This window comes from Protomyctophum parallelum, assembly GCF_964188405.1.
Source record: "Protomyctophum parallelum genome assembly, chromosome: 6".
Lineage (NCBI taxonomy): Eukaryota > Metazoa > Chordata > Actinopteri > Myctophiformes > Myctophidae > Protomyctophum > Protomyctophum parallelum.
Window position 1 is genome coordinate 10471514 of NC_139701.1, and position 27036 is coordinate 10498549.

At 42.3% G+C, this 27036-nt stretch overlaps 1 protein-coding gene across 3 annotated transcripts in view; it reads right to left on the reverse strand.

The window, feature by feature from the left end:
- ect2 (epithelial cell transforming 2) overlaps nucleotides 1-27036 on the reverse strand; it is a 50544-nt gene that overhangs the window by 13998 nt on the left and 9510 nt on the right. For all 3 annotated transcript variants that reach the window (XM_083766973.1, XM_083766974.1, XM_083766972.1), the window contains 16 exons: nucleotides 26403-26582; nucleotides 24910-24999; nucleotides 24620-24727; nucleotides 22325-22398; nucleotides 20734-20864; nucleotides 19090-19205; nucleotides 17402-17464; nucleotides 16596-16818; nucleotides 13232-13356; nucleotides 11046-11165; nucleotides 10797-10865; nucleotides 8528-8638; nucleotides 7604-7700; nucleotides 6787-6868; nucleotides 5579-5657; nucleotides 4251-4370 (listed from right to left, as the gene is read on the reverse strand). In XM_083766973.1, the coding sequence (XP_083623099.1) occupies nucleotides 4251-4370; nucleotides 5579-5657; nucleotides 6787-6868; nucleotides 7604-7700; nucleotides 8528-8638; nucleotides 10797-10865; nucleotides 11046-11165; nucleotides 13232-13356; nucleotides 16596-16818; nucleotides 17402-17464; nucleotides 19090-19205; nucleotides 20734-20864; nucleotides 22325-22398; nucleotides 24620-24727; nucleotides 24910-24999; nucleotides 26403-26582 (1788 nt within the window). The remainder of the gene's footprint in view (nucleotides 1-4250; nucleotides 4371-5578; nucleotides 5658-6786; nucleotides 6869-7603; nucleotides 7701-8527; nucleotides 8639-10796; nucleotides 10866-11045; nucleotides 11166-13231; nucleotides 13357-16595; nucleotides 16819-17401; nucleotides 17465-19089; nucleotides 19206-20733; nucleotides 20865-22324; nucleotides 22399-24619; nucleotides 24728-24909; nucleotides 25000-26402; nucleotides 26583-27036) is intronic.

A 27036-nucleotide genomic window follows, 5' to 3' on the forward strand; every position in this document is an offset into this window, starting at 1 on the left:
GCACACATGTCCACCGTAGGATGAACCTAAATAGGTTTGAATGGGGTTTCTAGGTGTAAGTATGTAGGACTAGTAGTGGGTGAAACGTTACAATGGTAATATTTTGTAAAACAATGACTAATATTTAGTGGTTTTCACTTTTACAAAAAAAATAAAATAATAATATAATATAATAATTCTTCTTAACCGTGCACTTGCACGACAGCAAACCTATTCATGGGGAACATTCACCAAAAGCAGCTGATCTACAAGCTCACAAGCTGTCATGATGTTGTGCAGCCTATATATTTTGGTTATTTGATTTTATATAGTGCTTAAATTAATCCTTTAATGCAGACCGATACAAATAAGGCAACATAAACCCATAATAATTGAATAAATCTGGAAAACATCATTGGTTTGTGATCAGTTTGACTGCTTAATGAACAGTAAAGACATCAGGATTAGGTTAAACCTGGCTGTTAGCCTGGTCCGGAGCAGGCTAAATCCAAAGCATTAGTTTCCATGGTAACTAATGTAGCATCACTTTCATGAAACCAAATCAAGCCTCAACATATCCAGGTTAACTGGTTAAGTTAATCTGGCAAGATCAACCAGCTTTCATGAAACCGGTTAATCACTGATCCAGGATATATTAAACCAGGATATGTGTTAAAGCCCGACTTAATCTCTAATCCAAGTTTCGTGGAACGGGCCCCAGGACTCCTAGGACTCGTTATCCTTACGCAGTAAAACAGTCAGTCAATTTAACGATTAAAACGATTTAAACAATCTGCATTTAGAGTGTGTCCAACACTACTTTAGCAAAAACAGCTTATTATCTGGGCTCATCATAACGAGGTTTATATTTAATCTCTTAATTAGCCATGCGTGCCTTTTAGACACAACATGAATGAAGCCAATCAAGAGTGTCATCTCCCTCCCATTGCCTTCAGATGTGCCAGGCAGGTATATTGTTATTGGAACGGCGGAGGAGGAAGATCCAATGGATCTGCTCATGTGTGAAGGAACGAGCTACAGGAGGTGAAGCAGAGGTGGGAGGAGGAGTTCACCATTGTGTTCTTATACTAGGGACAGTCTTTAAAATTATAACTAATTAAACAAGGTTTAATTTGGGGGGAGGGGGGCGGGGGGACACGCACAACAGTAAGCATGATCGGTCTGTGTCTTAACAGTAAGACAGAGCGACATGCAAGTCTCAAGCGAGCCCGTCCCAATCTCACCCAAACACCAATACGTGCTATTTCACCGTGTTTGGGTGAGACCGGGTTGCTCAAGCACACACACACACACACACACACACACACACACACACACACACACACACACACACACACACACCACTCTCTGAGTTAGACCTACACTGAGGACACTATGAAGGAGAGATTTGTAGGAATTAAAAATGTACAAAGAGGTATATAAATGAAACATTATGTTGGCTCAGGCAGGGCACTGAAGTTGTGCGTGCATCAGTCCTGTTGACCCCCGTTTGACAGCTTATCAGCTGATCGTACTCGCCGACTCTCATTTACCAATTACCTTAAAATAAGTCAATGTATTTTCAAGCTGACACACTCACTCTGCTAATCACTCAAGTTACTGAAGTGGTATTAAGTCGCTGCAAATTCCACCGCCCCCAACCTCCTCTTGAGGTTATTGATTCACAGATGTGTGCAGGCTTTCTTTGAATTTAATGTATATGTGTGTGCGTGTGTGTCGGGGGACAATCTTCTCAACTGGCACAAGAAGCCCTGAAGTGCTTTTCATGGCCTCTTAGCTTCCTAAAGAAATGCACAATCTTAATATTACACCAACATCTCTTGCATGTTCCACAGCATATTCCTGTAGAAACATTTGCTAATGCTGCCTAAACCTAAATCCATTGATTTTCTTTGTTTTTTTTAAAGACACTTTATGGGTGAAATGGCCCTTTAAATGGTGGCCAATTACCTCATTCCTCATTCATGTAGAAATATTGGTGATACCACTCTTCCTACCGGGGTGTGTGTGTGTTCACATTATGAGCTTGTAAATCTGCTATTTTCGGTGTACAACACCATCATATAGTGACGCATAAAGCATTACATGGCATCAAATCAATGGGGGCTTCACAAGTGAAAGATCCCACTCATTAACGTCAGGATAATTAGCGTGTGCGACGTGCGTTGTGTCTGAACGCTGAACCGTTATAAATTAAAGACACACATACCATTGTTCATTGATGAAGTAGGTTAACCCATTCTGGGCGGGAACCCCTCTTGGTGTTTCAAGCATTATGTTACACTTTAGCTATTGAAAAATAGCAGATCTACAAGCTCATAGCGCGGCTATTTTTGAAAAATCGTGAAAATGTGGCACAAATCTTTGATAACATATTTTCAGATGGGGGTCGGCAGCAAAACAGATAATTCTGGGGGTCCTTGACATGAAAAAGGTTGAGCACCACTGACATGCATGTGTGTGTGTGTGTGTGTGTGTGTGTGTGTGTGTGTGTGTGTGTGTGCGTGCGTGCGTGTGTGTTCTGTCCATGTGCCATACAGACAGAGCTCATTAGGAGGGGACACTGATGCTCCTGAATCATCCTCCAACCCCATCTCTTTCTTGAATGCTTATCCTGTTCCAATGCCAGCCTTTTGCTAATTAAGACGTACACAAACACACAACCTGTGTCAGCAACGACAAATTGTCCACATAAATTATTCACACTTTCTCTCTCCCCCTTTTAAAAGCATCTCAAGTCACCAAGATATTTATACTGAGCGAGTGGCAGAGGCAAACGAGGAGTGTTTAATGAAGTTTAGCCTTCTGGCTACATAGAATCGATTTTTAACACTATGAGGGCTTTAATGTATATTAAAATATGACATATACCGAGGCTGCCGGGATTGTTTAATTACCTTTGGAGCATAACGCCGAAGTATTTGCGCCTTTGATCCATGAAAATCCGCTTGAAAACACTCCAATGATTTTTATTGTAATCGAGCCGACAAAAAAAAGCCACTTCCGTGATCCGGGTCACAGACAAAGAGCAAAGTGAGCTAAGATATGCATTTGGACTCAGTTTCCCAGAAGCCCTTGCAAGTTGGTTGGATGATTTCCGGTTACGTCATCATAACGCGTCCGCCTCGTCACCAGGTCCGTGACAAACACCAAAACACCAATATTTATTTAAAATTATTACAAAACGGCGAATTAAACACATAAAACAAAAAGCAGGTTTAGCGTATTACGCAGGGGGAAAACATGGATTAAATAGCTTGGTACACGGGTTAAGCCGTTAAACTGTTAAGGTAGGTTAAGTGATATTCTTACTTCTTAGGTTTTAAAGTAACAAACAGTTTTTTTGTTAAAAGGTTAATGAATATATTATGATAGTATTCATTGCTATAGTGTAGTGCTGCACGATTCTTTTCAGAATATTCAATCTCCATTTTCACAATTCTCATTTTTCCATGAAAATATTTATTAAAAAAAAAACAAAAAAAAAACACGATTAACTACTAACTAAAATGAATTGGACAGCCAACTAGTGCTATATTAATTGTGCAGCACTACTATAGTGTTTGTTCAATAACAGGGGTCTCTGCACTGTCTCTCCAGCTCTTTATAAATAATACATAAACAGAAAATACTTTTTCCAGGTAGGTGACAACATTTCAGCCAATCAGAAGAAAGTAGCCATATATCAGCTAAATTTTTAACAGTGTTCCAGTTCCAATTTCGTCTGCTCATTTCTTCATTTACAATTCCACTTGTTTAATCTGTATCCTCCTGACTGAGTTCTCTATTCCTGTTTGGATAAAATTGGTATCCAGACCTGAAAATGCATTTTCTGTTCAATAAAAAGCTGGGGAGACATGGAGACTCACAATATAGAGCTTTTTAACACTTATTTTAACCAAAGAAAATCACTTACCCTACCTTTAACATAATTTAACCTACTCGGGAACATTATTCTAGAGAGGGAACACAGAATGGAGGTTACACCGATGAGGAAACAATCTGCAGGGTTTTTTATCTCACTAGAGGTTGGGCTCACATCTAGACAGAGTCTACGTCACACTGCTCACACTGTTTATTTTCGGGGAATTCTAAACCCTGGCACGGCAGTGGGAAAATTGCTAGAGCGCAGTGGATGGATGGGTGTCCGGCAGGGCGTCAGTGAGAGAAATTTGGTCAACAAACATTGTCTTTATACACTTTATTTTTGCACCACTGTCCGTATGTGTGCGTATGTGTGTTACCGTTACCTCAAGGCAGTCGTTGAACAGGAAGAGTGTGACTTGTTCACCACGGTCACACAGCTGGTCTCCCAAAGCGATGGTCTCCACACGGCACACCAGACTGCGATGAGAGGACAGCAGGTTGGCCTGCAGAAGAGAGAGAGATTACGTGGAATAAAAGCTGAATAAAATGTCATGACTGAAGGTTTCATGATGGATGTGTAGGTATTATCATTCTGAGCCAACCGTTTGAGGAAATCAGTTTGAGGCTTTTATGGCATTTCTGACACCATGACCGTAGGTTGCATTTACTATGAAAACCTGCATCTCCCATCCGTTAGTCACGCCTCGTGACATCACACCTCCATATATGGTCACGCCTAATGGCATCACGCCTCCATATATAGTCACGCCTCGTGACATCACACCTCCATATATAGTCACGCCTCGTGACAACACACCTCCATATATGGTCACGCCTCATGCCTCCATATATGGTCACTCCTCGTGACATCACACCTCCATATCTGGTCACGCCTCCATATATGGTCACGCCTCATGGCATCACGCCACCATATATGATAACGCCTTGTGAAATCACACCTCCATATATGGTCACGCCTCATGGCATCACGCCACCATATATGGCCGTCTCCATATATGAAGATCACAACGCCGACCTCATCTAACCATACATGGAGAAGACTGGATCATCACCTAGATCTCCATATATGGAGCTGACCTGTTCTGACATTCTGTATGTTGATTCTTCCCCACCCGTCCTTCCTGTTCCGACACTCCTGAAGGTTGATCTGACCTCATCAAACCCTGTACACTCAAGACACGCTCTATATATGGCCAGTACAGAATTCATTCCATATGTTGACCCCATTCCAAAGCACCAGCAGTCTGCCGTCACCCAGGCGGATACGTGCACTTCTCGCCAATCAGTCATTCACAGGGACTAACCTCCAATTCAACCCTTGATAAACAGATTCTCTTAAAAGCATCTAAAAACAGCAGTGCTCCAGAAAGAGTGTTTTCATGACAAAGTGCATCGTTGTTTACTTTTTTTTCAGTCAAAGGATTTATTTAGAAGGAAAAAAACGCTTATTTTTGCAGAAAACAAGGATGGAACTTACAGAATATTGAAAATAAAGTTTCTCTATGTGGATGTAACGAAGATGGAGCAACTGCCTGTCAGACAAGAAGCAAAGTCTGTGAGCCCGGCCATGGCTATTTGCTCTCGAGTCTCCTGGAGTGAATGCTGCTTGACCTCAACTCGCTTAGAATTGCCCATATATGAATAGCCCAAACAATGTATACTCCAACAATCCAATAATGTTCTAACTTACAGGAACGCCGTCTACTTCATACACCACATCAAAGAACTGCTTCTGGCCTTCTGTCATCCTCCTGGCCTCATTGATGTGGCTGGGGACAGAGAGAAAAGAATTAGGATGGAAGTGATGAATATTAAAGTCTAAAGGATCTTTCTCGTCGGAAAGATCAGACTTTAATTTCTTCTCTGAAGTAGAGTTCGGAGAGTCACATCATATGTTCATCATATTCTGAGGAATGGGTTTCAGAAGTTGCGAGTGACGTCATGTTGTAGTTGTACCGGAGCTTTCCGACGAAAAGTTTGATGGTCGTAGATAGTATGGACTGCCCTTAACTCAGTGGTTCCCAAAGTGGGGTCCAGGGACCCCCAGTGGTACATAGGGGAGTTCCAGGGGGTCCCCAGCTAAATGATAGTTTGGAACCAAATGGATCCTTATGGGTCTGTAACTCAATGTACAAATGGAACCAAATGGACCCTAATGGGACCATTTGGTTCTATTTGTACACTCAGTTAAATTAACATTGATTTTACAATATAAAATAGGGGTCCCATAGATAGAAATGCTATTTAAATGGGGTCATGACTAATGCATGTCAAACTGGGGGTCCTTGAAATTAAACGGGTTGAGAATCACTGCTAGAGGCGTAAAAATGTTCTCTTATATGTGGGTCCCTGGCATATCTTTTAAAATGGGGGTCCGCGGGCTAATTAGTATCAATTTGGGGGTCCTTGACATGAAAAAGTGCCAATCAAAGTGAATGTACTGGTCAATCACTGTGTGTGCCTTTTACAGGACTTGGCAAAACACAACAGCATAACATCTGTTTATTAGAAGCAAATAAACACAGATTTGAAGTTTGAACAAATAAACTATTGCCAAAAATAAATCTTAAAACTAAACTTCTGTGACACAACATTCATTCATATTTCACACATTTGTAGTGAGTGTTCTCCTCCGACTTTGCTGCCGTTTGGTGAAAATGCATTCTGGGATACTCGATTGTCCCAGGTTCACTTAAGTCACCTCCCAACTCAACAAATATACATCCATTCCAGGCATTTGGACTGAACTTGGCTAGATGCAAACTTTTGAAATAGTCATAGACAGTACTTTGCCTGTCACTGATGACATTTTCAGTACAGTTATTGAGAAATGGCCATAGTAATAAATAACGCTAAACCATCAGCCAAGGCATCACAGATACGGTCACGGTAACTTACGTCAAGACTTCTTTGAGGGCATCGATGGCTTTCTCCAAAGATATCTTGTCTGGGTTGTCATCCGTCGTGTGCTTTTTTATGTCTAATGTCGTGATGAGGGAGGGGGCAGATGAAGAGAGTGTAAGAGCAAAGGAGAGAGAGAGAAAGATGTGGTGAAGGAGGAAGAGAATAAAATTGAGTGGAGAAGTCAATAAAAGGAACAGATGAAGAGAGATTCTCTTATGACTGAATAATCAAAAGCACACAAAATACTATAAATAAATAAATATAAATCGACAGAGCGCTGCAGCTTGCACGATGGGAAACGACTGATAGCGGGGTTAGTGCAAACGATCAATGGAGAATTATTCTTAACCACTTTTCAACCCATCTTCAATTATTGGTTGAAAAGTGGTCCTTTAAGAATAAAAAATGTGATATATAATAATGTTTTCTTACTTGAGATTAATTCTTGGTTATGAACAGAATCTTCTGTGCGCACTAAAGAGCACTCTTACGCACATTTGACTGCCGACATGATGCAAAAATAATTGGATGCTGGGTTTTCTTCAATTCTACAGCTGTATAATATAGAAGTTAATTTATAATAATTGTATCCTTTATAATATATGTTTTAATACAGTTATCATTAGAGTTAAACGGGTCGGAAATGTACGCATGCACTTTAAGAACATGCCATGCATCTCACTGGACCTTTCTTAGGAAATGTCTTGCGCACAATATTCTGCTCAACAAAAGGTTTGGATGTGTATGGTTACTTGTAAAATTATGGATGCTTCTGTTATCTCAGAAAAGACAGGGATTTTGTCTGTTTTACCATTGAGCAAGAGGTTCAAGCTCGGCAATCTCTGTACGGGTCTAATAAGAAGTTCGACTAAGGACTGTCTGCCACACTCCGGCTTGCTCTGGTTTATCTAGAAGGAGAAAAAGAGGGAGAGAAACAGAACGGTGAAACAAACTGGCAGTGGATGATGAGAACTAAGGCATGAAATTGCCACCAGCCAGATAATAGCTTTCCCTGTCAGTCAACTCCCTCTACTATATTGGCTGGTAGTCAACCGGTGTTCAGACGATCATACAGCTGAACTGAATGGTTCTACTATGTTAGGCTGGTAGTCAACCGGTGTTCAGAGTATCACAGAGCTGAACTGAATGGTTCAGAACTTTACGCTTGGTTCGCTGGATTGAGATCCTAATAGTCTGCGAAGCCAGATGATCAAAGATCTAAATCTACTGATACGTCGTCTGGTGACATAAAATTCAGTGGATGGGCTAAAAGTACTATTTAAAACTATTTGGAAATTACAAAAATAACAGCTTCACAGAACCAATGAAAGACGCTGGGACAGAACTATTTCCCTTTGTATGATGTAGACTTGGGGTGATGTACAGTAAGTGCGATTGCTTGGCTTGAAGGCTTCAGAAGATTTGGGCTATATATTGTGTGGACTGGCATAAATGTATGGTCTTTAGTTTTTACTCTAAATGTATGGTCATTGGCCACGATAAACTTGTGTTGGAGAAAACTAATGCAATGTTTTACTGATAAACTCCTTGTGTTGGCAAAGAAACATCCGTTTAAAGTGGCATAAGGGATTGTAGAATTGTAGATAACGACGAGTGAACCGTTCTGTGAAAATGTCACCATGCTTGTCAAGCAACACATGCAGTTGTGTGGCTTGTGCCCCTAACTACACATCCCTTGTTTTCACGCATGCACACATACACGTTCACATCCTACCTTGAGGAAAGCGTGGAAGCGTGGCTTCTGTCTTTCACACCTGACAATGGTTTCCTTGCTCGCTTCAAAAAAGTTAACAAAGGCCGGGTAACACCTGACCAGGTCTTTGGACTGGGGAGGAGAAAGAGAGAGAGAGTCAGAAGGAGATAAGTGGGTTTCTTTTATGTGGACCTCTGCACAGGAAAGGGATATCTAATCTTATACTTCCTAAAAGAGCGAGTTCACAGTCATCTGTTTTTGAATGAGGTTGTATCTTTTCTTCTTCAGCCTAGCCCATCACTGGCCAGAAGAGACTAATCTTAGCCCACAGAGCATAGCAGTAACATTGTGAGGGTAGAGACTCCGTTCCCTGTGTAGCTCAGTGAGAAGAGGTATTTTTTGTGCCATATTCCACCTCCATAATTGCACGTGATTTTGCCAGGTTTAGTTTCTCTTTACATTTCAACAGTTTTCTGAAATACCTGTGTTTCTATATCAGTGGTTCTCAAAATATTTCTTGTCAAGGACCCCCAGAATTATCTGTATTTGGCCACTATTCTTCAAAAATAGCAGACCTACAAGCTCGTAGCGCGGCACTCATAATATGAGTGCCAATATTATTGGAATAACTTGTTCCTTCCACGCGCTACGTCCAACCAAGGAAACTCCCCCCCCCTGTCAGGTGTAAAGGAGCGACTTGGACACTCATGCATGAAGGAAGCATGAGTTCAAGTCCGTTGCTCTCCCCATGTCCCCCATATATGGGGACTAGGCTACATGGCGGAGGGTGTCTAGAGCCCAGGATCACATTAGATAATTCACACAGGGGTGAAAAATGGGTTACAAAATCATGGGATAAAAGAAAAGCTAGAAGCAATACAATTGGCTAAAAAAAGGACTCAATAGTACGTCAACTGCCACATCACAGGCTCTGAACCACGTAAACCCTAGCATCCATATTCTTGGCATGTCATAACAGATTGTATAAAAATAGCACATGTATGATGCATTGCATGCAACGCATGGTGAGCTTGTAGATATAGATATATAATATAGCTATATTTTCAGCAAATAATTCTGGGTTTATGTGGTAAATTCAAAAGGAGAGAGAAGTACTACCGTAGCAGACAACCCGCAGCACTCCAGGTTCAAACAAAATCCTTATAGGCTGGCCTTCCTCAGCGTTTGACAAAAACGCTGAGGAAGGCCAGACAGGCCGAAATGAGTGCTGGCATTTTCTTCATCTTATCTCAACGTAAATTCAAAAGGAACCTTTTTACATGCTTATCTGTTGTGCTGCATGCCCAGACCTCACCCCACAGCCCTTCATTTGATCTCTAGAGTCTAGTGCTATAATAATGCTACTGAGAAAAATAAGTTTGCCGAGGCTGGGCAAGATAAGTGTGAACAGTTTCTATTCTTGTGTCTTTCCTTAAGAACAATGAACGGGGAAAAAAAACTATGAGCTGTAGAGAGCTGCATCTTATGCCCAAGGAATGGATTCTACAGTTTTGCCTACAGCTGCAACCACAGAGGTGAGTTGGGGTAAGGAAGATTGATGAGCAGGTTTTGGCCGCAGCAAAATAACCAATTACGCTCTGTAAGGACTAAACTAAAGCCTTTATTGAAACAGCATTTGACATGAATTCTATTTTCTTTTGATTGGTCTCTAGCTGAATACAGCAGAATTGTATTTTATTTTCCACGTACGACACAATTCACTCTCAGTCGTGACTAAACTAAAAAAAGTAACACAAGAAAACAATGTAATGTATATTGTTGTATATACATTTAAATAAAACACAATTGTTTAATTTAGTGATTGAAAACAAAAGTCCATCCAAGTCCAACAACTAGTTCATCTTTGCATAATCTGAATATATCTCAAAGGGTATTTATTTTAATAGCTTTACCTTTAATTAACTGTCCACTCTCCAGCTTACTAGGTGCCTCCATTATCTATTTCATGGCCATTAATCTATTTTTTTCATTTCTCAACCAATTTGTGCATGCCAATTTCATAAAAGCTTCTTCACCTTGACTAGAAAGAAGATAAATAATTTGGTTCCTCAAATTCTCATGCTTTAAAGCTGGAACGTCACCAACTAATAACTTTTAACTTGCGCGTAAGCAAAATTGTGTACTAATTGATAAGAGGATAATTGCGATTAATGTGTATACATCTGTATTTTTCCTCGTTTTCTTTTTAACTTGACACAGCTGGTGGCACTCCTTGTTAAATAAAAGCGCCATGTGAAGGTATGCTAGAGATGTCAATTAATTCACTCACGTATTTCTGGATGATGTCTCCCACACTCCTATCCTCAGACCAGTCTGTCAGCATCTCCTCCAGGTCAGCCTGATGACGTTAACAAACACAACATGTAAGAACAACACACATGTTAACCCCACGCCATTACATTTGTACTAGATTCCTGTCAGCTCATGTTACTCCATCTACAAAGTTTCCTTTTCCACAGTTCACACATAGATGTGACGAGCATGTGACAAATAAAACCTCTTGAATGCTGAAGTTTACCTTTATCTTAGAGTGAACCTCAAAGATGTCTGGGATACTGCCAAATATGGTTTTGATTTCCTCTGGCGCCAGGATAGGCCCACCCACCTGGCCCTCTTTCTCCAATGGAACCTTGAATAGCTAAAAGAATAGTTATTGTTAATTCCTTGTGTCAATTATGTTCGACAGGGTTCCACATCAGTCCAAAGGTACATAAAAATCAGACCCGTCACAAGTGAGTGGTGCTGTACTGTACTGTACTGTACTGTACTGTACTGTACTGTACAAGCCCTCTTCCCTGGCCTGTGTGTGTCTGTGCAACAGTGACACTTGGTGAACAGACGCTATAACACTATTTCCGTGCTTGGACAGACCCAGGGAGACACACAGCTGTCTATAGGAGTGGTTGCACACCTCAAAAGATATATATATACAGACATGACAACAAACTGCCTCCCCCTCTTTCTGTCCTGTGCACGCATAGTATGTTGCTGTTTAACAGACACAGGCTTTAACTGAACAGTGACTGTGTTGCACATGAACTTGTGGGCAAATCATAGTGTGCCATTTCTCCAGTGTGTCTCTCTCGCCCGACACCCTTGTCAACCCAACCTAAACTCTAAATACCATTCCATATAAGATTGGATTTGTTATAAAGGCATGTTCTGATGCAAGGGGGGAAAACGTTTTATATGGTAATTAAGGAGATCTTTGGGGTCAATACCATTTCCCTTGAATGTGTTGAATTAAGAGAATAGCTGAAAGTTGATGTGCTCAATCGTTTGGTTTATAAAACTACAATAGTCATGGGGCATTGCAAAAGTTCAAACATGAACATTTTTAATAATCAGCCTTTCGTTCTATTGAAGTCCATTTTTGAGTCGTCAGATTTTACTATAATGTTGTAATGAATATGAATTATATATCCCTATGCTGTAAAATGGGCCAGGTCAAATTACGGAATAGGAAGTGCTATGAAACAGACTCCTCTGTTGTTATGCCAAATACTCCACCACGAAACTTTGCTTAATCAACATGACTTTGCTGCATTTGTCCTCATTAGACGCCAGCCATACAATACAATACAATAGAGGCTTATCGTTTTTGCCCTATATAAATGTGGTACTATGAAAAAGTCATTAGTGGTGTTTTCCGTTGATGAATGGTGTTTTCCGTTGATGAATGGAAGCTATCTTGAGATAGTAGAACAGTTTGAAGCTGAATGTTAATGGTGGTGTGTGGCTGGAAAGGTAGCCTGCTGGCTCAAGGCCCCCACAGAAAGCTGGGAACAGGAAACACACTCTCACACACACAATTTATAGTTTAGGCATTTAGCAGACGCTCTTAAGGTGGCGAATACAAGTGGCCAAAATTAGTTTTCTTCGACGGGTGGCTGGCATCTCCCTTAGAGATAGGGTGAGAAGTTCAGTCACACGAGAGAGTAGAACCGCTGCTCCTTCGCCTGGAAAGGAGCCAGCTGAGGTGGTACGGGCATCTGGTTAGGATGACTCTCGGGCGTGTACACTATAGAGTGCTACTGTATGTAAAATGTTACCAAGTTAGGCTATGATAGAGTCTGAAGAGGTTTGTTTTCAGACTACGGTGGAAGATTGGGAGTGAGCCTGCAGTTATTAACACATGTTGTGCTTATAACCACGCCGCCGGGCAAGTAAAATTTACTAGGGGTTAAGCTAGGGTTCAAGTGGTTAAATAAACTGTCTGGGTGACTGTAAAGGCAGAGCCGTGGAGACGGTGAAGGTGAAAGCAGTGAGAAAAGGCAATCCTCAAGAGGGCCTCGACTCCGAGCAGGAGGAAAAAAACCTGAAAGATACAGAGTGACAGAAAGGAATGTTGGAGGAGAGAGAGATATGAAGTATAGAAGGCATGAGGAGGAGGAGGCAGATGTTGACATGTTCATGTGGGGCTGCAGCTACAGGAGAGAAAGACATGGAAAAGTGGAGGAGGAAGAACTTTTAGAAGGGAGACGGTCAGGCAGGCCATTTTCTCCCTCACTGGTCAGCTGTCTGCCTCACCACTGGGAACGGATGATAAGACAGGACACACACACACAACACACACACTTAATGACAGTAGCGTAGCCTGACACTGTTGTCATTGGCAACCAACTGGCCTACCTACTGTATGAGGCATGTGGTAAGAATGTTCAAACTTAACCCCCCCCACACACACACACACACGAGGCCCACCTGTAATATGGTGGACAGAATGTCAACGTAGTTGCTCTCCGTCTGATAGAGTTCCTTGGAGACCTGCCACCTGGCAGACTGCTTGACCGGTGCTGGAGTGGAACTCTTAGACGGCCTGGAACTCTCTGGAAGGACAGACGACGACAGGGAGGGGAAGATGGACGGAGACAACGGTGCATTGATTCAACAGCGTGCAGGAAAAAGAATAACGGGAAGAACAGCATCGTGTGAATGATATCGTTCTTACTTTGTCCTGACTGAACTAGTGAATTCAAACGTTTATAGCTGTATAGCGTTAATGAGAAGCCTGTCAAATCAGTTATCTTCCTCACAGGCCTTTGAGGTGCACGGTGAGGTGGTGCAATAAAGTGCAATGGACTGCGTGTGTGTGTGTGTGTGTGTGGGGGGGGGGGGGGGGGGGGGGGAGAAGCCAAGACCTGTGTGTCCTTTCTCATGAAAACCTGACATTACACAATTGACCTCATGTCTATTTACTTACGGTAGTTACTTTCCCACTGTGTCTGGCAGACTAATTTGTCTTGCACTGCCTACAGTATATTATGTCAACACTCACAGAGGGCAAATACAGCACGCCTACATTGCTTCCAAGATGGCACATTTCTACCCCAGATGGTTCCAAATTGCATTTGGACATGCTTTGTGGTTAATTATCCAACGCTCCATAAAGAAGACTAAAGAGAATGCATCATCCCCCTGTGGTCTAAGTATTATATGGAGGAGAGAAATTAACCATCTAGGAAGTGTTGTGCCTCAGCAGGCAGAATGATTGACATGATCAAATTATAAATCAATTATAAATGTAATTTAAGCTGCAATGATCGGGAGAAATCTCAACAGTCAATATTTACCCGTCCTTTCCTTTGCTCTTATTGGCCATCAGATTGACGTTGCGTTTATACCTAAACTGAGTATTCCAATTTGTTTCTCACTCTGTATAGCATTAGTGCCAGTGGATGCAACCACCCGTTGTGCACCCAGCCATCAAAGGTGAGGTTGATTGACGGGATCCGAACGTAATTCCGACGGAGCATTAGTCCGACATGCGGGAACACATAGTTGATAGTTATTTGGAGTGGCTAGCACCACTCAAAAATACATGGTAGGGATGAGGCACCAATATCTACTTACAGTGGTTCCCAATCGGTGAGCAGAGACACACTGATGACGTCATGAGACCAGGTGTGCCTTGAGACTATGACTTGCCCAAAAAGTCTGAAAACCACTGATCTACTTCATGGTTTTCCAACTTACACTCACCGCTTACTTGATGTGTGAGTGTGAACTATGGCTACTAGACAAGACTGCTAAAATAGCGGCAGCTTTGATGGATCTGACAAGTGGAGCTTTAATGCATCAGTGAATAAGATTCCACTTCCTGTGGCAACTGAACAAGCAGTAGTGTAGAAAATTCCCTTATAGCTACATCCATTTGCCTTATTTTGTGCAGGCCCTTTCAGCCATCTAGTCATTCCTTTAGGACCCAGTTTATATTTTGGTTCAGGCTTCTGCATGGGCACTCGGTTTCAGGACCCCAGTATCAAAGCTGTGTCACTGTCTACTGGGCAGGTCACATGTCATGCAGTAGCTCTACAGACTAACAGGAGGACCAGAATGTGTTCTTGAGGAAATAACATTCATTTATGAGCAACCCAACCCTGTATGTCTGTACTACTATCAACAACCTATAAAATCTATAATGCCACAGTCACTGTCATCCTCATCCTTGAGTCCATGCTCCCTGACCAGAGCCCTGTGGTGGGCATATAGCATCATAACCCCCTAAGCATAAACAAGCCTACAGCCTCCATCAAGGCTACTAATATTTTACAAGTAGAGTTTCCCAAAGTCAGGGTCAGGGGACCAGTACGCATAGCAGTTACATGTACAGTATATATGGAGTGGTGTAGGGTCAGCTCAGCTGGCAGACAATATTTGATGAATGCTGCATTGCATTGTAGGGTTAGCTTTAATTGAAGCAGCCGCTGAAGTAAACATTGTTAACACAGTTATATGACAGTCACCCAACACCTACAGGAGTGAGGAACCGTGGGAAGTGGGACCGTGTGCCCAGCGCTGCCTGTCAGAGCAGGCTGATTAGGGCACACTTCTCCCGCTAATGCAGTCGTCCGCTTGTCAGTGTTGGCCAGTGTGAGGTCTCTAATAAGGCCGTCTAGAGACCTGGCAATGTTGCACACCCACGATGTATGGCCAGTAGCCACTAAAAGTACTAGCAGTACATTCTTGATTCTTGCCGTTTCTTTGGCTCATTCGCTTATTATTTGGTTTATTATTAAAACATCTCTCCCTTAAAAGAAGAAGGCTGTCTTTTATCAATCTTTCCTTCCTCACCACTGGTGAGGAAGGAGAGCCTTCGACCCCAGCCAGAAGCTTGCATGTCTTTGCTGTGCTGAAGACATCAAGTAGTCGGCCCACTGGGACAGTGTTGCTCAGGTGGGGGAACAACATCTGTCTACCCGCCTCTATCCGACTGGGGTTCTAGACAATTCTCTCACCATCCTGTCCAATCTGCCACAGCCTTGCATGGAGACATCAAGCAGCAGGCTCATGGACAGCACACCATTGGTTTAGGAATATATATCAATATCGTGATATGGCGTAACTGTTGTCCTGTTTAAGCACTTGGAAATGAGCAAATCTATAAGCTCAATGTGTTTTTGTGATCTTGTAGATCGGCTAATTTTGCCATTTTAAAAAAATGATAAAGAAACTAATATTAATATATATATATAATATTAATATTACAATATACCATCATCATCACAATATTAATTGCGGTATTTGGTCAAACTTGGTCATATTGCGTTATTTTTTTAGAAGCTCAGGTCTGAATGGCATGTATTAAAGTTTACCCATCTTCCACCACCTAATCTGTCCCTGAAACATCTCAGAAGTAGGAGACGACAGCGAGTCCTCTCCACATCATCTTCCGCACCGTTCCTCCTCACTGGGCAGGACCCTACGTAGTTTCTCTCATTGTATTGAACGTGTCGACACATATCAAGTAGAGGCCCAGACCTCTCCCCAATTGCACACTGTCTGTCTCACCCCAATCTCTCCATCTCATTCCCACTTATCTATCAGGCCCCTGAATGAATTCAACATGTCAAGTAGTCCATCTCTCTCTCTCCTGCCCCCCCCCCCCCCCCCCCCCCCCACCATCAACCCCCTTACTTTCCCTCTAAGGTAGCCCTAGAAATAAGGCCTATAACTCTCCCTCTATCGGTTATATCTTATCTGCAAGGGTCTCCTGTCATGTGTCAGGGATGTCGGACGTGTGCAGTGTTGCAGAGCCCCGGGCGGCCTCAACCCTCCCCCTCCTTACCTGCCAGGCCCTTGCACGTGTCAGGGGTGTTGGAGATGTCCAGCAGGGACATGGACAGCGAGCGTTCAGCCGAGTGCCTCTTGGGCGGAGGGAAGGGAGACACCTCGGTGTCCTTGGTGAGCTGAGCCAGCGTGTCGCGCAGGCGCCGGCGCTTGCGGTTGCTGTTGGGCGTGTGGAGGGAGAGGAGGGACACGGCCTTCTTCATCGTGGGACTGTCGGCAGACTGAGTGAGGACAAGGAAGTGGCAGACAGATAGTGAGATACATTGAGAGAGAGAAAGAAACCTTGATTACCCATCATTCAAACTTCAACTAATAAGATCTATATGTCCAAATGAAAATAAATACTCACTAAATCAATAATTTGTGCCAATTAATCAAGATCACACAAACAGAACAATGTCCCGCGAATCAAGTCCTGCATGCAGATGCAAGCAGCATACGCAGAGTGATCATACGGTCACTCTGCGGACTCCACCCCCAGAGATCGACACAGAGATCGAAACATTGTTTTAATGGATTTGCGTAAATCACCCAGGTGCCATATTTGCGTTTTTCGCCGAAAAGCTACACAAGATAATTAATTTTAACTGGTGTAATTTCAGTTTCACTAAAGGTTTACTGTCCAATCTAATGGCAGACTAATGGCAACTTTGTACTGCTGCAACCCTAAATGGGGCTTCCCTGTAAAAGAGATCTTGTGTCTCGATTTCACCTGCATGAATAAAAGGTCGATGTATATCGGGGCATATCTTGGCACACACACACACACACACACACACTATATTGAATGGTTTGTGTACTAACCTTCTCATAGAAGTACATGGACTCATCAGCCCGGGCATCCATCTGAATGGTCCCCCAGAACCACTAGATCAGGCAGGGGAAAAAACATCATCTTAGTAATATCATGAAGGGAAAAAAATCAATATGAAAGGTTGTACAGGTAGTACACAGCCACAGGCAGGGCTCGACTCCATACTGTACTCCGTACAGGGCTCGTCTAGTACTAGTTATTGAGTGGACTTTAATGAACGCAAAAGGAATCACGATCAGATGATTTATTTAACATTCTGCTTAAGTGAAAGACATTATGTTTTCCTGCTCCTCTCCATCTGTCTATAATACATCCTTGTAGTGAGACCTAAACCAATTACTTTGATACAGGTCTGTGTTGGTAAATGTCAAGATGGTACTCTGGTGATAATTAGGGTGTCAAGCGTCTCTACGGGCTGCAGTAACACTACTACAGTACTCTACTTCATCTGTACCGCGATGGCCTGCTGTCCAGATGATCGCATCAAGTAGTTTGAAACGGAACTATTAATAGGGCAGGCAGTTCTTCAAAGGATTTTTTTCCCTCCAGAACATACATGTTGAACAGCTATGTTATTTGTCCTTAATTAATCTTCAGCTACAGTATAAACGACAAGGCAAGAAAATGATCATCTCCTCTTTTAAACGAATTTAGGATGTGTCAAAGGAAAATAGCCATCCTAAAAGGACAAACAGTACACAGTTTAGTGAACTTTATGTCACGCAAATTATTATGCCCATTCATCAGAGTGTAAGAACACACTGAAATATGAAATAGTAACAGTACAGAGGCTAGAGATTCCACCGCTATTGCACCGTTAGTTCAGAAATAGTTAGAAACAAGGTTTCATGTTGCAATTGAAGGCAATCAACAAGATTAGAGGTCTATGACTGGACGGTTGACAGTCCAAAGTCCCTCTGTGGCCTCACTTCACACAGGTGATTTTTGGGTCAACTAGGAAGGAAATAAACCTTTGTTTTTGTCAACTAGACGTTTATATAATGTAAAAAAGAAACAAGGTCAGCAGCAGCCACACTACCTTGGAGACTTTTCAGTAGAAGCCCATGGAACTGTTAGAACTCTCCCAAATATGTCCAAGATACATTATGCCAGTGGTTCCCAAAGCAGGTTCCAGGGGGTCCCCAGCTAAATTATAGTTTGGAATCAAATGGACCCTTGAGGGTCTGTAACTCTCAGAGTGTATAAATGGAACCAAATGGACCTGTTAGGGTCCATTTGGTTCCATTTGTTGTACATTGATTTTACAAAATAAACTTGGGGAATCAGAGATAGAAATGCCATTAAAATGGGGGCCGTAGCCTAATTCACATCAAACTGGGGGTCCTTGAAATTAAACGGGTAGAGAATCACTGCTATAGAGCCGTAAACATCTTCTCTTATGGGGCTTTTCTGGCATGTCTTTTCAAATGGGGGTCCACGGGCTAATTAGTGTCAATTTGGGGGTCCTTGACATGAAAAAGTTTGGGAACCACTGCATTGTGCAATATTACTTTAATTCTATTTCATACGATAGTCAGAAGAAATAATAAAAGTTTAGGGTGTGGGCACTCCAAGCTCTCTGAAACTAAAATCAAACATGACCATTAACATAGCATACCTCCTGTTTCACCACAAACAGTACTCATTGAGGGAATGAAGGCCAGTAAACATAGCATACCTCCTGTTTCACCACAAACAGTCTCGTGGAGGGAGGGAAGGGAAGCTCCTTGACGGAGCACTCCTCCACCACCATGTGGGTACACTTCTCGTCACCAGCCTCGAGGTACCTCCCACCTTGCAGAAACACAAAGATGCGTGGATGAATAACAAACAGAATCAGATGTGTTAAAACCACACTGAAAGAATACCCTCAGACATACAGCATAAACTGGACAGAAGAGGGAAACAGTTGGTCAAATCATCTTCTCGGCAGAAGATTTATAAAATGGTATCGGCCGCAATTTATTGCGCTACCAACAACAGAAGGACAACAAATTATGTAAAGCTGCCTATCTTACAACCACACAATAAAAAAATATTATTCACTCAGTCACTGAAAAGAGAAGGCCTTGTGCAAAGATTATGTCAATAAAAGATTAACATACTGTAGGCCTATATTACAGATACGCAATGAAAACTTTCAATGTTTTTGAGAGTAGATTAAAGAGAGAAATGTAATTTATATTATAGACCCTGGTTATTAACATAGAATAGCCAAAGGTTAAAGAAACTGAATTTGATTGCGTTGTGGTGCAGCGACAAAAGGCTTTACCTTTGGATTTGGATATTACAACTATATTGTAATAGACCACAAGTGCATTAGCAATTATCCAGTTAGCCTGATAAGTGATAATCTTATTCAGTCTTTCTAGGTCATAATGGGCATAAGACAATTACCGGTAACCCGATTTGATTGGATCGAGCTGTGAAAATTATTTTTCAATGAGAAATTGAAACATGGCCGACCTTTTTGGCCAGCCAAAAGACAAATAAAACTTTTTCCATGGTGTGGCTGAAGAAGAATTCCAGATCAAACATGAAAATGTCACACTATCAGCAACAGTTTATTTAAGTCATGTCTGGCAAGATGGAGATACTGGATAAAACAACACCCTCCTCACATACACCTTTAAAAACACAACTTCACATCACATCCATCTCCCCCCTGAATAAGTGGCACCCCTCCAAATAGAATTGGCTAGTATTCGCTATAGCACAGAAGAGACATGTGATGTCTCCCCAGACCCCAGGACCTAAACTAGCAAAAATAGTTGTTCTACAAGCCAATTAATTTCAATTCAAAAAAAAATATATATATATATTTTATCCATGTTGAAATTCTTTTGAAAAATGTTAAGATTTTGCACACTGCACCGCCATCATCATGGCACTTGAATAGTAAGCATGTTACAGTGACCGACGTTCAGCAGCGCAGGAGGGCAGCCATGGAGTGTCAGTGAGGAGGAACATTGCTCACTGCTCACCATGCTTCAGCGCCCTCCCCTCCATGTTAGAGGAGAGTGCAGTAGCCATGGCAGCCATGGAGTGTCCGTGAGGAGGAAGTGCTCAGCATTGATATTAAAAAATGGATGCCTCATTGGCCACTGTCGTTCACTGGAGCAGTGTGTGTCGAAGGAGGGGTGGTAGAATTTATCTTTTCCGGGACTTACAGACCAGAACATGTGCTCTGTGACGCACGCTCATGCTTCAGCGGGGCTTCGCAAAGGAATCTCGGGAATGTTTTGCCCTCCCTTGAGCACATATACGCTCCAGAGCCGGAAAGGGCGTCTACGTTTATATGTCTATGGTGCTCAGTGCTCACCATGCTTCAGCGTCCTCTCCTCCATGTTGGCCTTCTCTTCGTCTGAGAAACCCAGGAAGCTCAGAACGCAGTCCTGGAACGGAGGCACCTTAAACTCCGTACGGAACTCCGGGTCTCCTGCGTGGAACGATCTGGACGGATGCATGGAATAAAGAGTATAGGTATTATGATCATTCTAAACCCCATGTTCCTGCTGTTCTACACAGAGCCAACTGGTTAAAGAAGTCACAGTTTGAGGCTTTTTATATGGCATTTTTTACACCATTTGTGTTTATGGAAGATGCTTCTGAACATGTATTCTATTGCTAGTTTAACAACTTCAAATACCCCTAAATCTTAAAATAATCAGTAAGACGCCTGAGGGCGAGAAGCGACATCGCCCTAAAACGGCGATGTCTGCCTCATTGACGGCAGACTGATGGGCGAGCGCTGGCACATGAATGAATTCTGTACTGGCCATATAAAGAGCATGTCTTGAGTGTACAGAGTTTGATGAGGTCAGATCAACATATGGAATGTCAGAACAATTCAGCTCCATACAGTATATGGAGATCTAAGGGTGGTAGCGGGGACATTCTCTTGAGTGTACAGGGTTTGATGAGGGCCCAGGTAGGGTTGGGCCTTCATTTTCAGACAGGCTCGTTGAGAACTCTAGTTTTCACCGGGTGCCGGGCAGCACTAATAACTTCAGGAATCATTTGATTCGTCGATTTGACCCCCCCACTGGCCCCAGTCCAACCCATTGATGCTGAGTGCCAAGCAGGAAGGCATTGGGTCCCATTTTTAGTCTTTGGCCGGGTCATACCAAAGGATTGATTACATTAACATTTCAAACTCTAGACGGGCCTGCCCCAAAGTTATTAAAGGGACACTTCACCCTTTTTGCAAAAAAATATATGTTAATGACGTTTAGAAGCTTTAGATCACTTTCCTGGGGGTATTTATGTGTGTAATATGTGGTTTTAGTTATTTTAGATTGTAGCAGTGAGCCTGTTGTCTCTGATGTCATGGACACTGGTCTCACTACCTTCCTGGACTACAATTCCCATAATTCTTTGGTGCACTGCTCCTCCTTGTGAATAGGGGGAGAGCTGTCTTACTGAGACAACATGTAGTCCAGGAAGGAAGTGAGCCCAGTGTCCATGACATCAGAGACAACAGGCTCACTGCTACAATCTAAAATATCTAAAACCACATATTACACACATAAAGATCTCCAGGAAAGTGTTCAAAAGCTTCTAAACGTCATTAACATATATTTTTTTGCAAAAAGGGTGAAGTGTCCCTTTAATAACTTTGGGGCAGGCCCGTCTAGAGTTTGAAATGTTAATGTAATCAATGAATAAGTCAAAAGGGAGACATTGAAGAGGAAGGTGCCCGACACTCTGACGAGAAATGCTTGATTCCATAGTTAAACTAATGACAAAAAATATCAGATCTACAAGCTCACAACACGGTATGCTTCCGCAGACGCTCTTCTGTGGATTTATGCATATTATTTAATGTTAAGCTTCCTTGTGTAGTCTTAAGTCAAGTGTAGTGACATTTCAAATAAACTTTCAAATAATGAAAATGCACAAGGTGGACTTACATATCATGCCTCTTCTCCCAGGCTTTAGAGATCCATGACTCCGTGAGGATAGGTCTCCCCATGACCACTGCCATCTGAAAGAAATTAGAAGTGAAATGGAACACAGGGATGGAGAGATGTTAGAGAGGAACAGAGGGAAAGGGAAAAGATGGTAAATGAGGTGAAAACGGTGACAGGACAAGTCGCTGGGTAATAAGACGAGGACTGGAACAGCAAAGAAATAAACAAACACAAGCGACAACTCTATCAAGGATAAACTAAACTCATTCCTGTCACAGATCACAGTGCAACAATCTCGCCAGTCTATTTCCATTACTTGTGGCTGCCGTGCGACTCAATCACAGACCAGGGCTCGAAATAGCGACCATTTTGGTCGCAAATGCGCCTGAATTTTAATCTTTGCGACCTAAAAATATATTTGGGAGCACCAGTGCCACTACAAATAATTACTGTGGTGCGCCTGGCTACAACGATCGATTGTAGAAAAACTCTGAGACGCTCTCTGACATCCACTGCACTGCTCCTGTCTGCTAGCTGCACTACCACTTGATGCTAACAAACCAACGTGTGGAGTGTGTAGTTAACTACTCTTTGACACAACGGTACGGGACAACGTTGAGCGCTGCATCGCTCACATTCCAGAGCGCCTCGGCTCGCAACTTCACCATGTGTCAGAAAATACATTATTTCAAGCGTTCAGATTCAGAAAAGACCGGAGCCTCTAGCTCCGGAGGCGGACCGGCTCAGCTGTGTGTGTGTGCATGCGTGTGTGTGCGCACAGCCGCACACGCATGCAAGAGAGAGAGGGAATGAGAGAGAGAGGAAGGGAGAGAGAATAGCAGACTTGTAAGTGTTTCTACATAGCAGCAGTATTGATACTTTTACTTAAGTAAAACAGTAGAGTAATTTATCCACCACTGATTAGAAGTGAGTAGGCATAGCTATAAATATAATGTTTGACATCGAAATTATTTTATATTAGAAATTCTAATGTATGATCTAAATAGGCTATGAAGGTGAAAAACACAAAACAAAGAATAAGAAAACAGGTGATGTGACTGGCCGGAATCAGTGTAGACTAGAGGGTCCTCATCTGGAGATGTTTGATGCGTCGGTCTCTTTGAAGAGATGGATGGATGAGGGACAGACACTACATTTAAAATTCTGGCATGCATTTTTATACTTTGGTCATTTCATGTTATTTGTAAACCACACATTATATTATTGTTTTTATGATGTAAAAAATCGATTAGGCTACATATTGGTGCTCCTTAGATTTTGGTGGGTGCTCCTAATTTTTTTCTGGTGCTCCTTCATTTTGAAATTGGTAGCACAAGCGCTACCAAGTAAAAAAGTTAATTTCGAGCCCTGCAGACAGGTACAGTTTTTACTTTAGGAGGAACAGGGATGTAGAAAAAGAAGGCTGTTGTCAACTTCAAACCGATGCTATTCCTGTTCATTTACAAATCGTATGGAAAATAGTTAGGACTACCTGTCTAAAAAAAGCATTTCATTCCCCCGTCTAAAAAAAAGCATTTCATTCCCCGAGCTAAACCTTCACGGTTAATGATGCAGAGGCGGAAGTCAGAGATGTGTCGGCAAAGAGAACAAACTAAAAAAAGTGAATCTGAAATCATTGTGTGGTATAGACACTTAAGACAGTAGCTACTGTAGCACAAGATAATTGCGTTAAACAAAAGAGAATCAGTGAGAACATGAAAACGATCCATTTATCAATGCAATGTCTGAGGCAGAACGAGAAACCGCCCATCTAACCCATTTCTTTATCATACTATAATTAACCAAATGTCTGAATGTGTGTGTGTCTGTCACTATCACTGCCGTAGCTCCTCACTGCCTGCACCAATCACTCCCACTTTTCACACAGGCATAATAATAATAATTATAATATGGAGGGCATAACGAAGCCCTTTTTTAGATTTTACACATTAATGATTAATAATTAATGTATTAGTGCACGCAGGGCGCAAGTATTTCACAACGGGTAAGGGCTAGTACAATCCAAGCGGGGACCTGAATTAGAACTTTCAGAGACAGTGGCACAACACAATTGAAGCTGAAGTGCAGTGCTTGCTGCATCTCACAGACCCAATGTATCCCTTTTCTTTTGCAATTTATCTCACAACTAAAGACTGCAGGGGAAATGCAAAATACCTATTGAATATATTACAACACACCTGTTTCATATGTAGTGATGCATGTCAAATTCCCTTTGTGTCATTATGAAAAGGCAGAACGCTGAACAAACGAACACCAGTAAAGTGTGCACCAGACCTTGTATTTCTCGCCGTGAGTAGAGTGGGCGATGAGATGAGTGACCTTGGAGCTGAAGTCCTTCCGAATGCTCCCGCCCATGTGATGGACAACATTTACCAGCTTCCTCTACGGGAACACAGGAAGAATGACAAGCTCAGCACCAAAAGAAAAGGATGTGCACCCAATAGCCACTTGATTAGTAGGACACTTTACCCAGTGGTTCTCAAAAGTTTTTATATCAAGGACATAAAATAATACACTGTCAGGGTTTTATAATTAACAGACTGTTGTGTCCAGGGTTAACTCACCAGGCGCTCCTTGTCTCTGAACCCGGTGAGGCACAGAGAAAGGTTGAGCATGCAGGTGGCGAACAGTGGGCGGGGGGAGAATGGTAGTGCCTGGTGGGGGGAACACAAAACAATGAATCAGTACAGGGACCAACAATCACAGGAGGGGGCAACAGTCTGTTCAAACCTGGGTGAGCCAGCCAACAGCACAGCTTAGTGTACTGCTGTACAATTAATCAAATTCAGACACCTGTGCAATCTCATTTTGTGAAGAATAAGTGCAGCAGTAGTTGGCTGTCCAATTCATTTAGGTTACTCTTACGATTCTGCTATGAGAGAGACTTTAAGAGGTTTACAGTAAGTCAGCATTTTGATGTTGTCTGTTTAAAGCCACAGTAGTTGGCTACAGGTGCCACATTTTGAAAGTAGTAATGTTCAGCCGTCAACCACTGTAGACATTAGATGAATAGGTAAATAGTGTGAGAATCGTGATCTCAATTCTTGTGGAGGAACATGGAGATTCACATTTGAGCAAGAAGCGTGCAGCACAAATAATACAGTGGCAACACTAAAACTAACTGTATTGTGCCTGGCCAGGCTAGGCTAGAGGGTGTAAAGCAAATAAACAGACCAGATAAATGGCCCGATATGGATGACAAACAGCAAAATGCATTAACATTGCTTCTCCCTGCCGTTATCAACAACAATACTTTGTAATGGTGCTTTATGCTGCAGTCACACTGTGTGTGTGCGTGTGTGGTGGGGGGGTTATTGATAAATGTGCACAGTGCTCTAGGTCTTGTTGATAGCAGCATTGGACACAGGGCCTATTGCTCACTGAGGACATCAGTGTCGCATCTAAACCCTCTGTCAGACACTAGACAGACAGCACAACAGAGACGGAGAGAGGCTGGGAATCTTCCGTCATCGTGACTTTGAACAGTCATGTATTTCTGCACCCTGGCTCCGTCTCCGGGGTCCGACGGAGCGTTAGTCCGACATGCGGTCAGACTAGCGCTCGAACGCGCAGCGCTGCTGCCATGCTTGCGGGTATGGTTAGGTTAGGGTTTGAGGTGGGCTGTCGGACCAATAATAATAGTGTCGGAACTAAAGCCCACAGCCCCACACACGTTGGGAAGTTATGGGAACGATGCAAGTTGGTGTGGGAATTCAATGCATTCCCCACCCCGTTAATGCAATACTTGTTGTGCCCGTTTTGTCTGTCCATCTGAGGCGAATTGGTGTATATATTTGGCAAAAGCGAACATGCAGCAACCTTCGACTGTTCACAGAATAGCTGCCTGCAAATGGGCTAGTCGCACCATGTTGTGAGCTTGTAGATTGGCACTACTACTGAAACATTTGTTCTCTAATATATGGATTTGTTCAGTAATTTCTTACTGTAATCTTTTAATCTGTTTTTAATTCATGAAAGATGTTGCTTTTTTGGGAATGTTTTTTGAAAATGTTTTTAAAAACTAAAAACTAAATGCAGGAAACAAAACATAACCCACCTCGTCCTTGGCGGCACATTGCAGCAGCACAGGAGGTCCAATGATCCGCTTGTCCTGTTTATACAGGTCACTGTAGTCAGGACACTCGAAGTCTGTGAGGACAAAAACGGTCTCGAACTGAACGGAGTCAGTTTGTCCAAAAAGCTCGATGTTGTCCGTCTTCATTTGTGCATTGATGTCCTGAAAACAAAATCCATAACTAGTGATAAATGGAGATAAAAAAATGTAAGAAAAGAGTGCAAACAAAGCTGCCTGCTTGCACACCACCCCACGTGTCCATCGGTCACAAATAAAACACATACCGATCAGTATTTTAGCCACACACTGCAATGAGATTTTACTAGTGTCAGTGGAGAATTGGTGTCACAGACAAGTCACAAAAAGAATACACCTGTGCTTTGGCAAATACACATTTTCTTTAAGTTATATATTTGAGTCTACAACTGGCAGCTTGTTAAAGGAAGGTCCATAGGTTTTTTTCCTTATGTGTCATGATAGTTTGATAATTGGCTGCATAATGGAGTCTGTACATACTGAATACATTGATACCCATCTGTTCACTCAACAGTAAGTTAAAAAAGCTTCATTGCCAAAGTCTGAGTATTCTTTTAGTTTTGGGAAAAAGGGGGAAAGA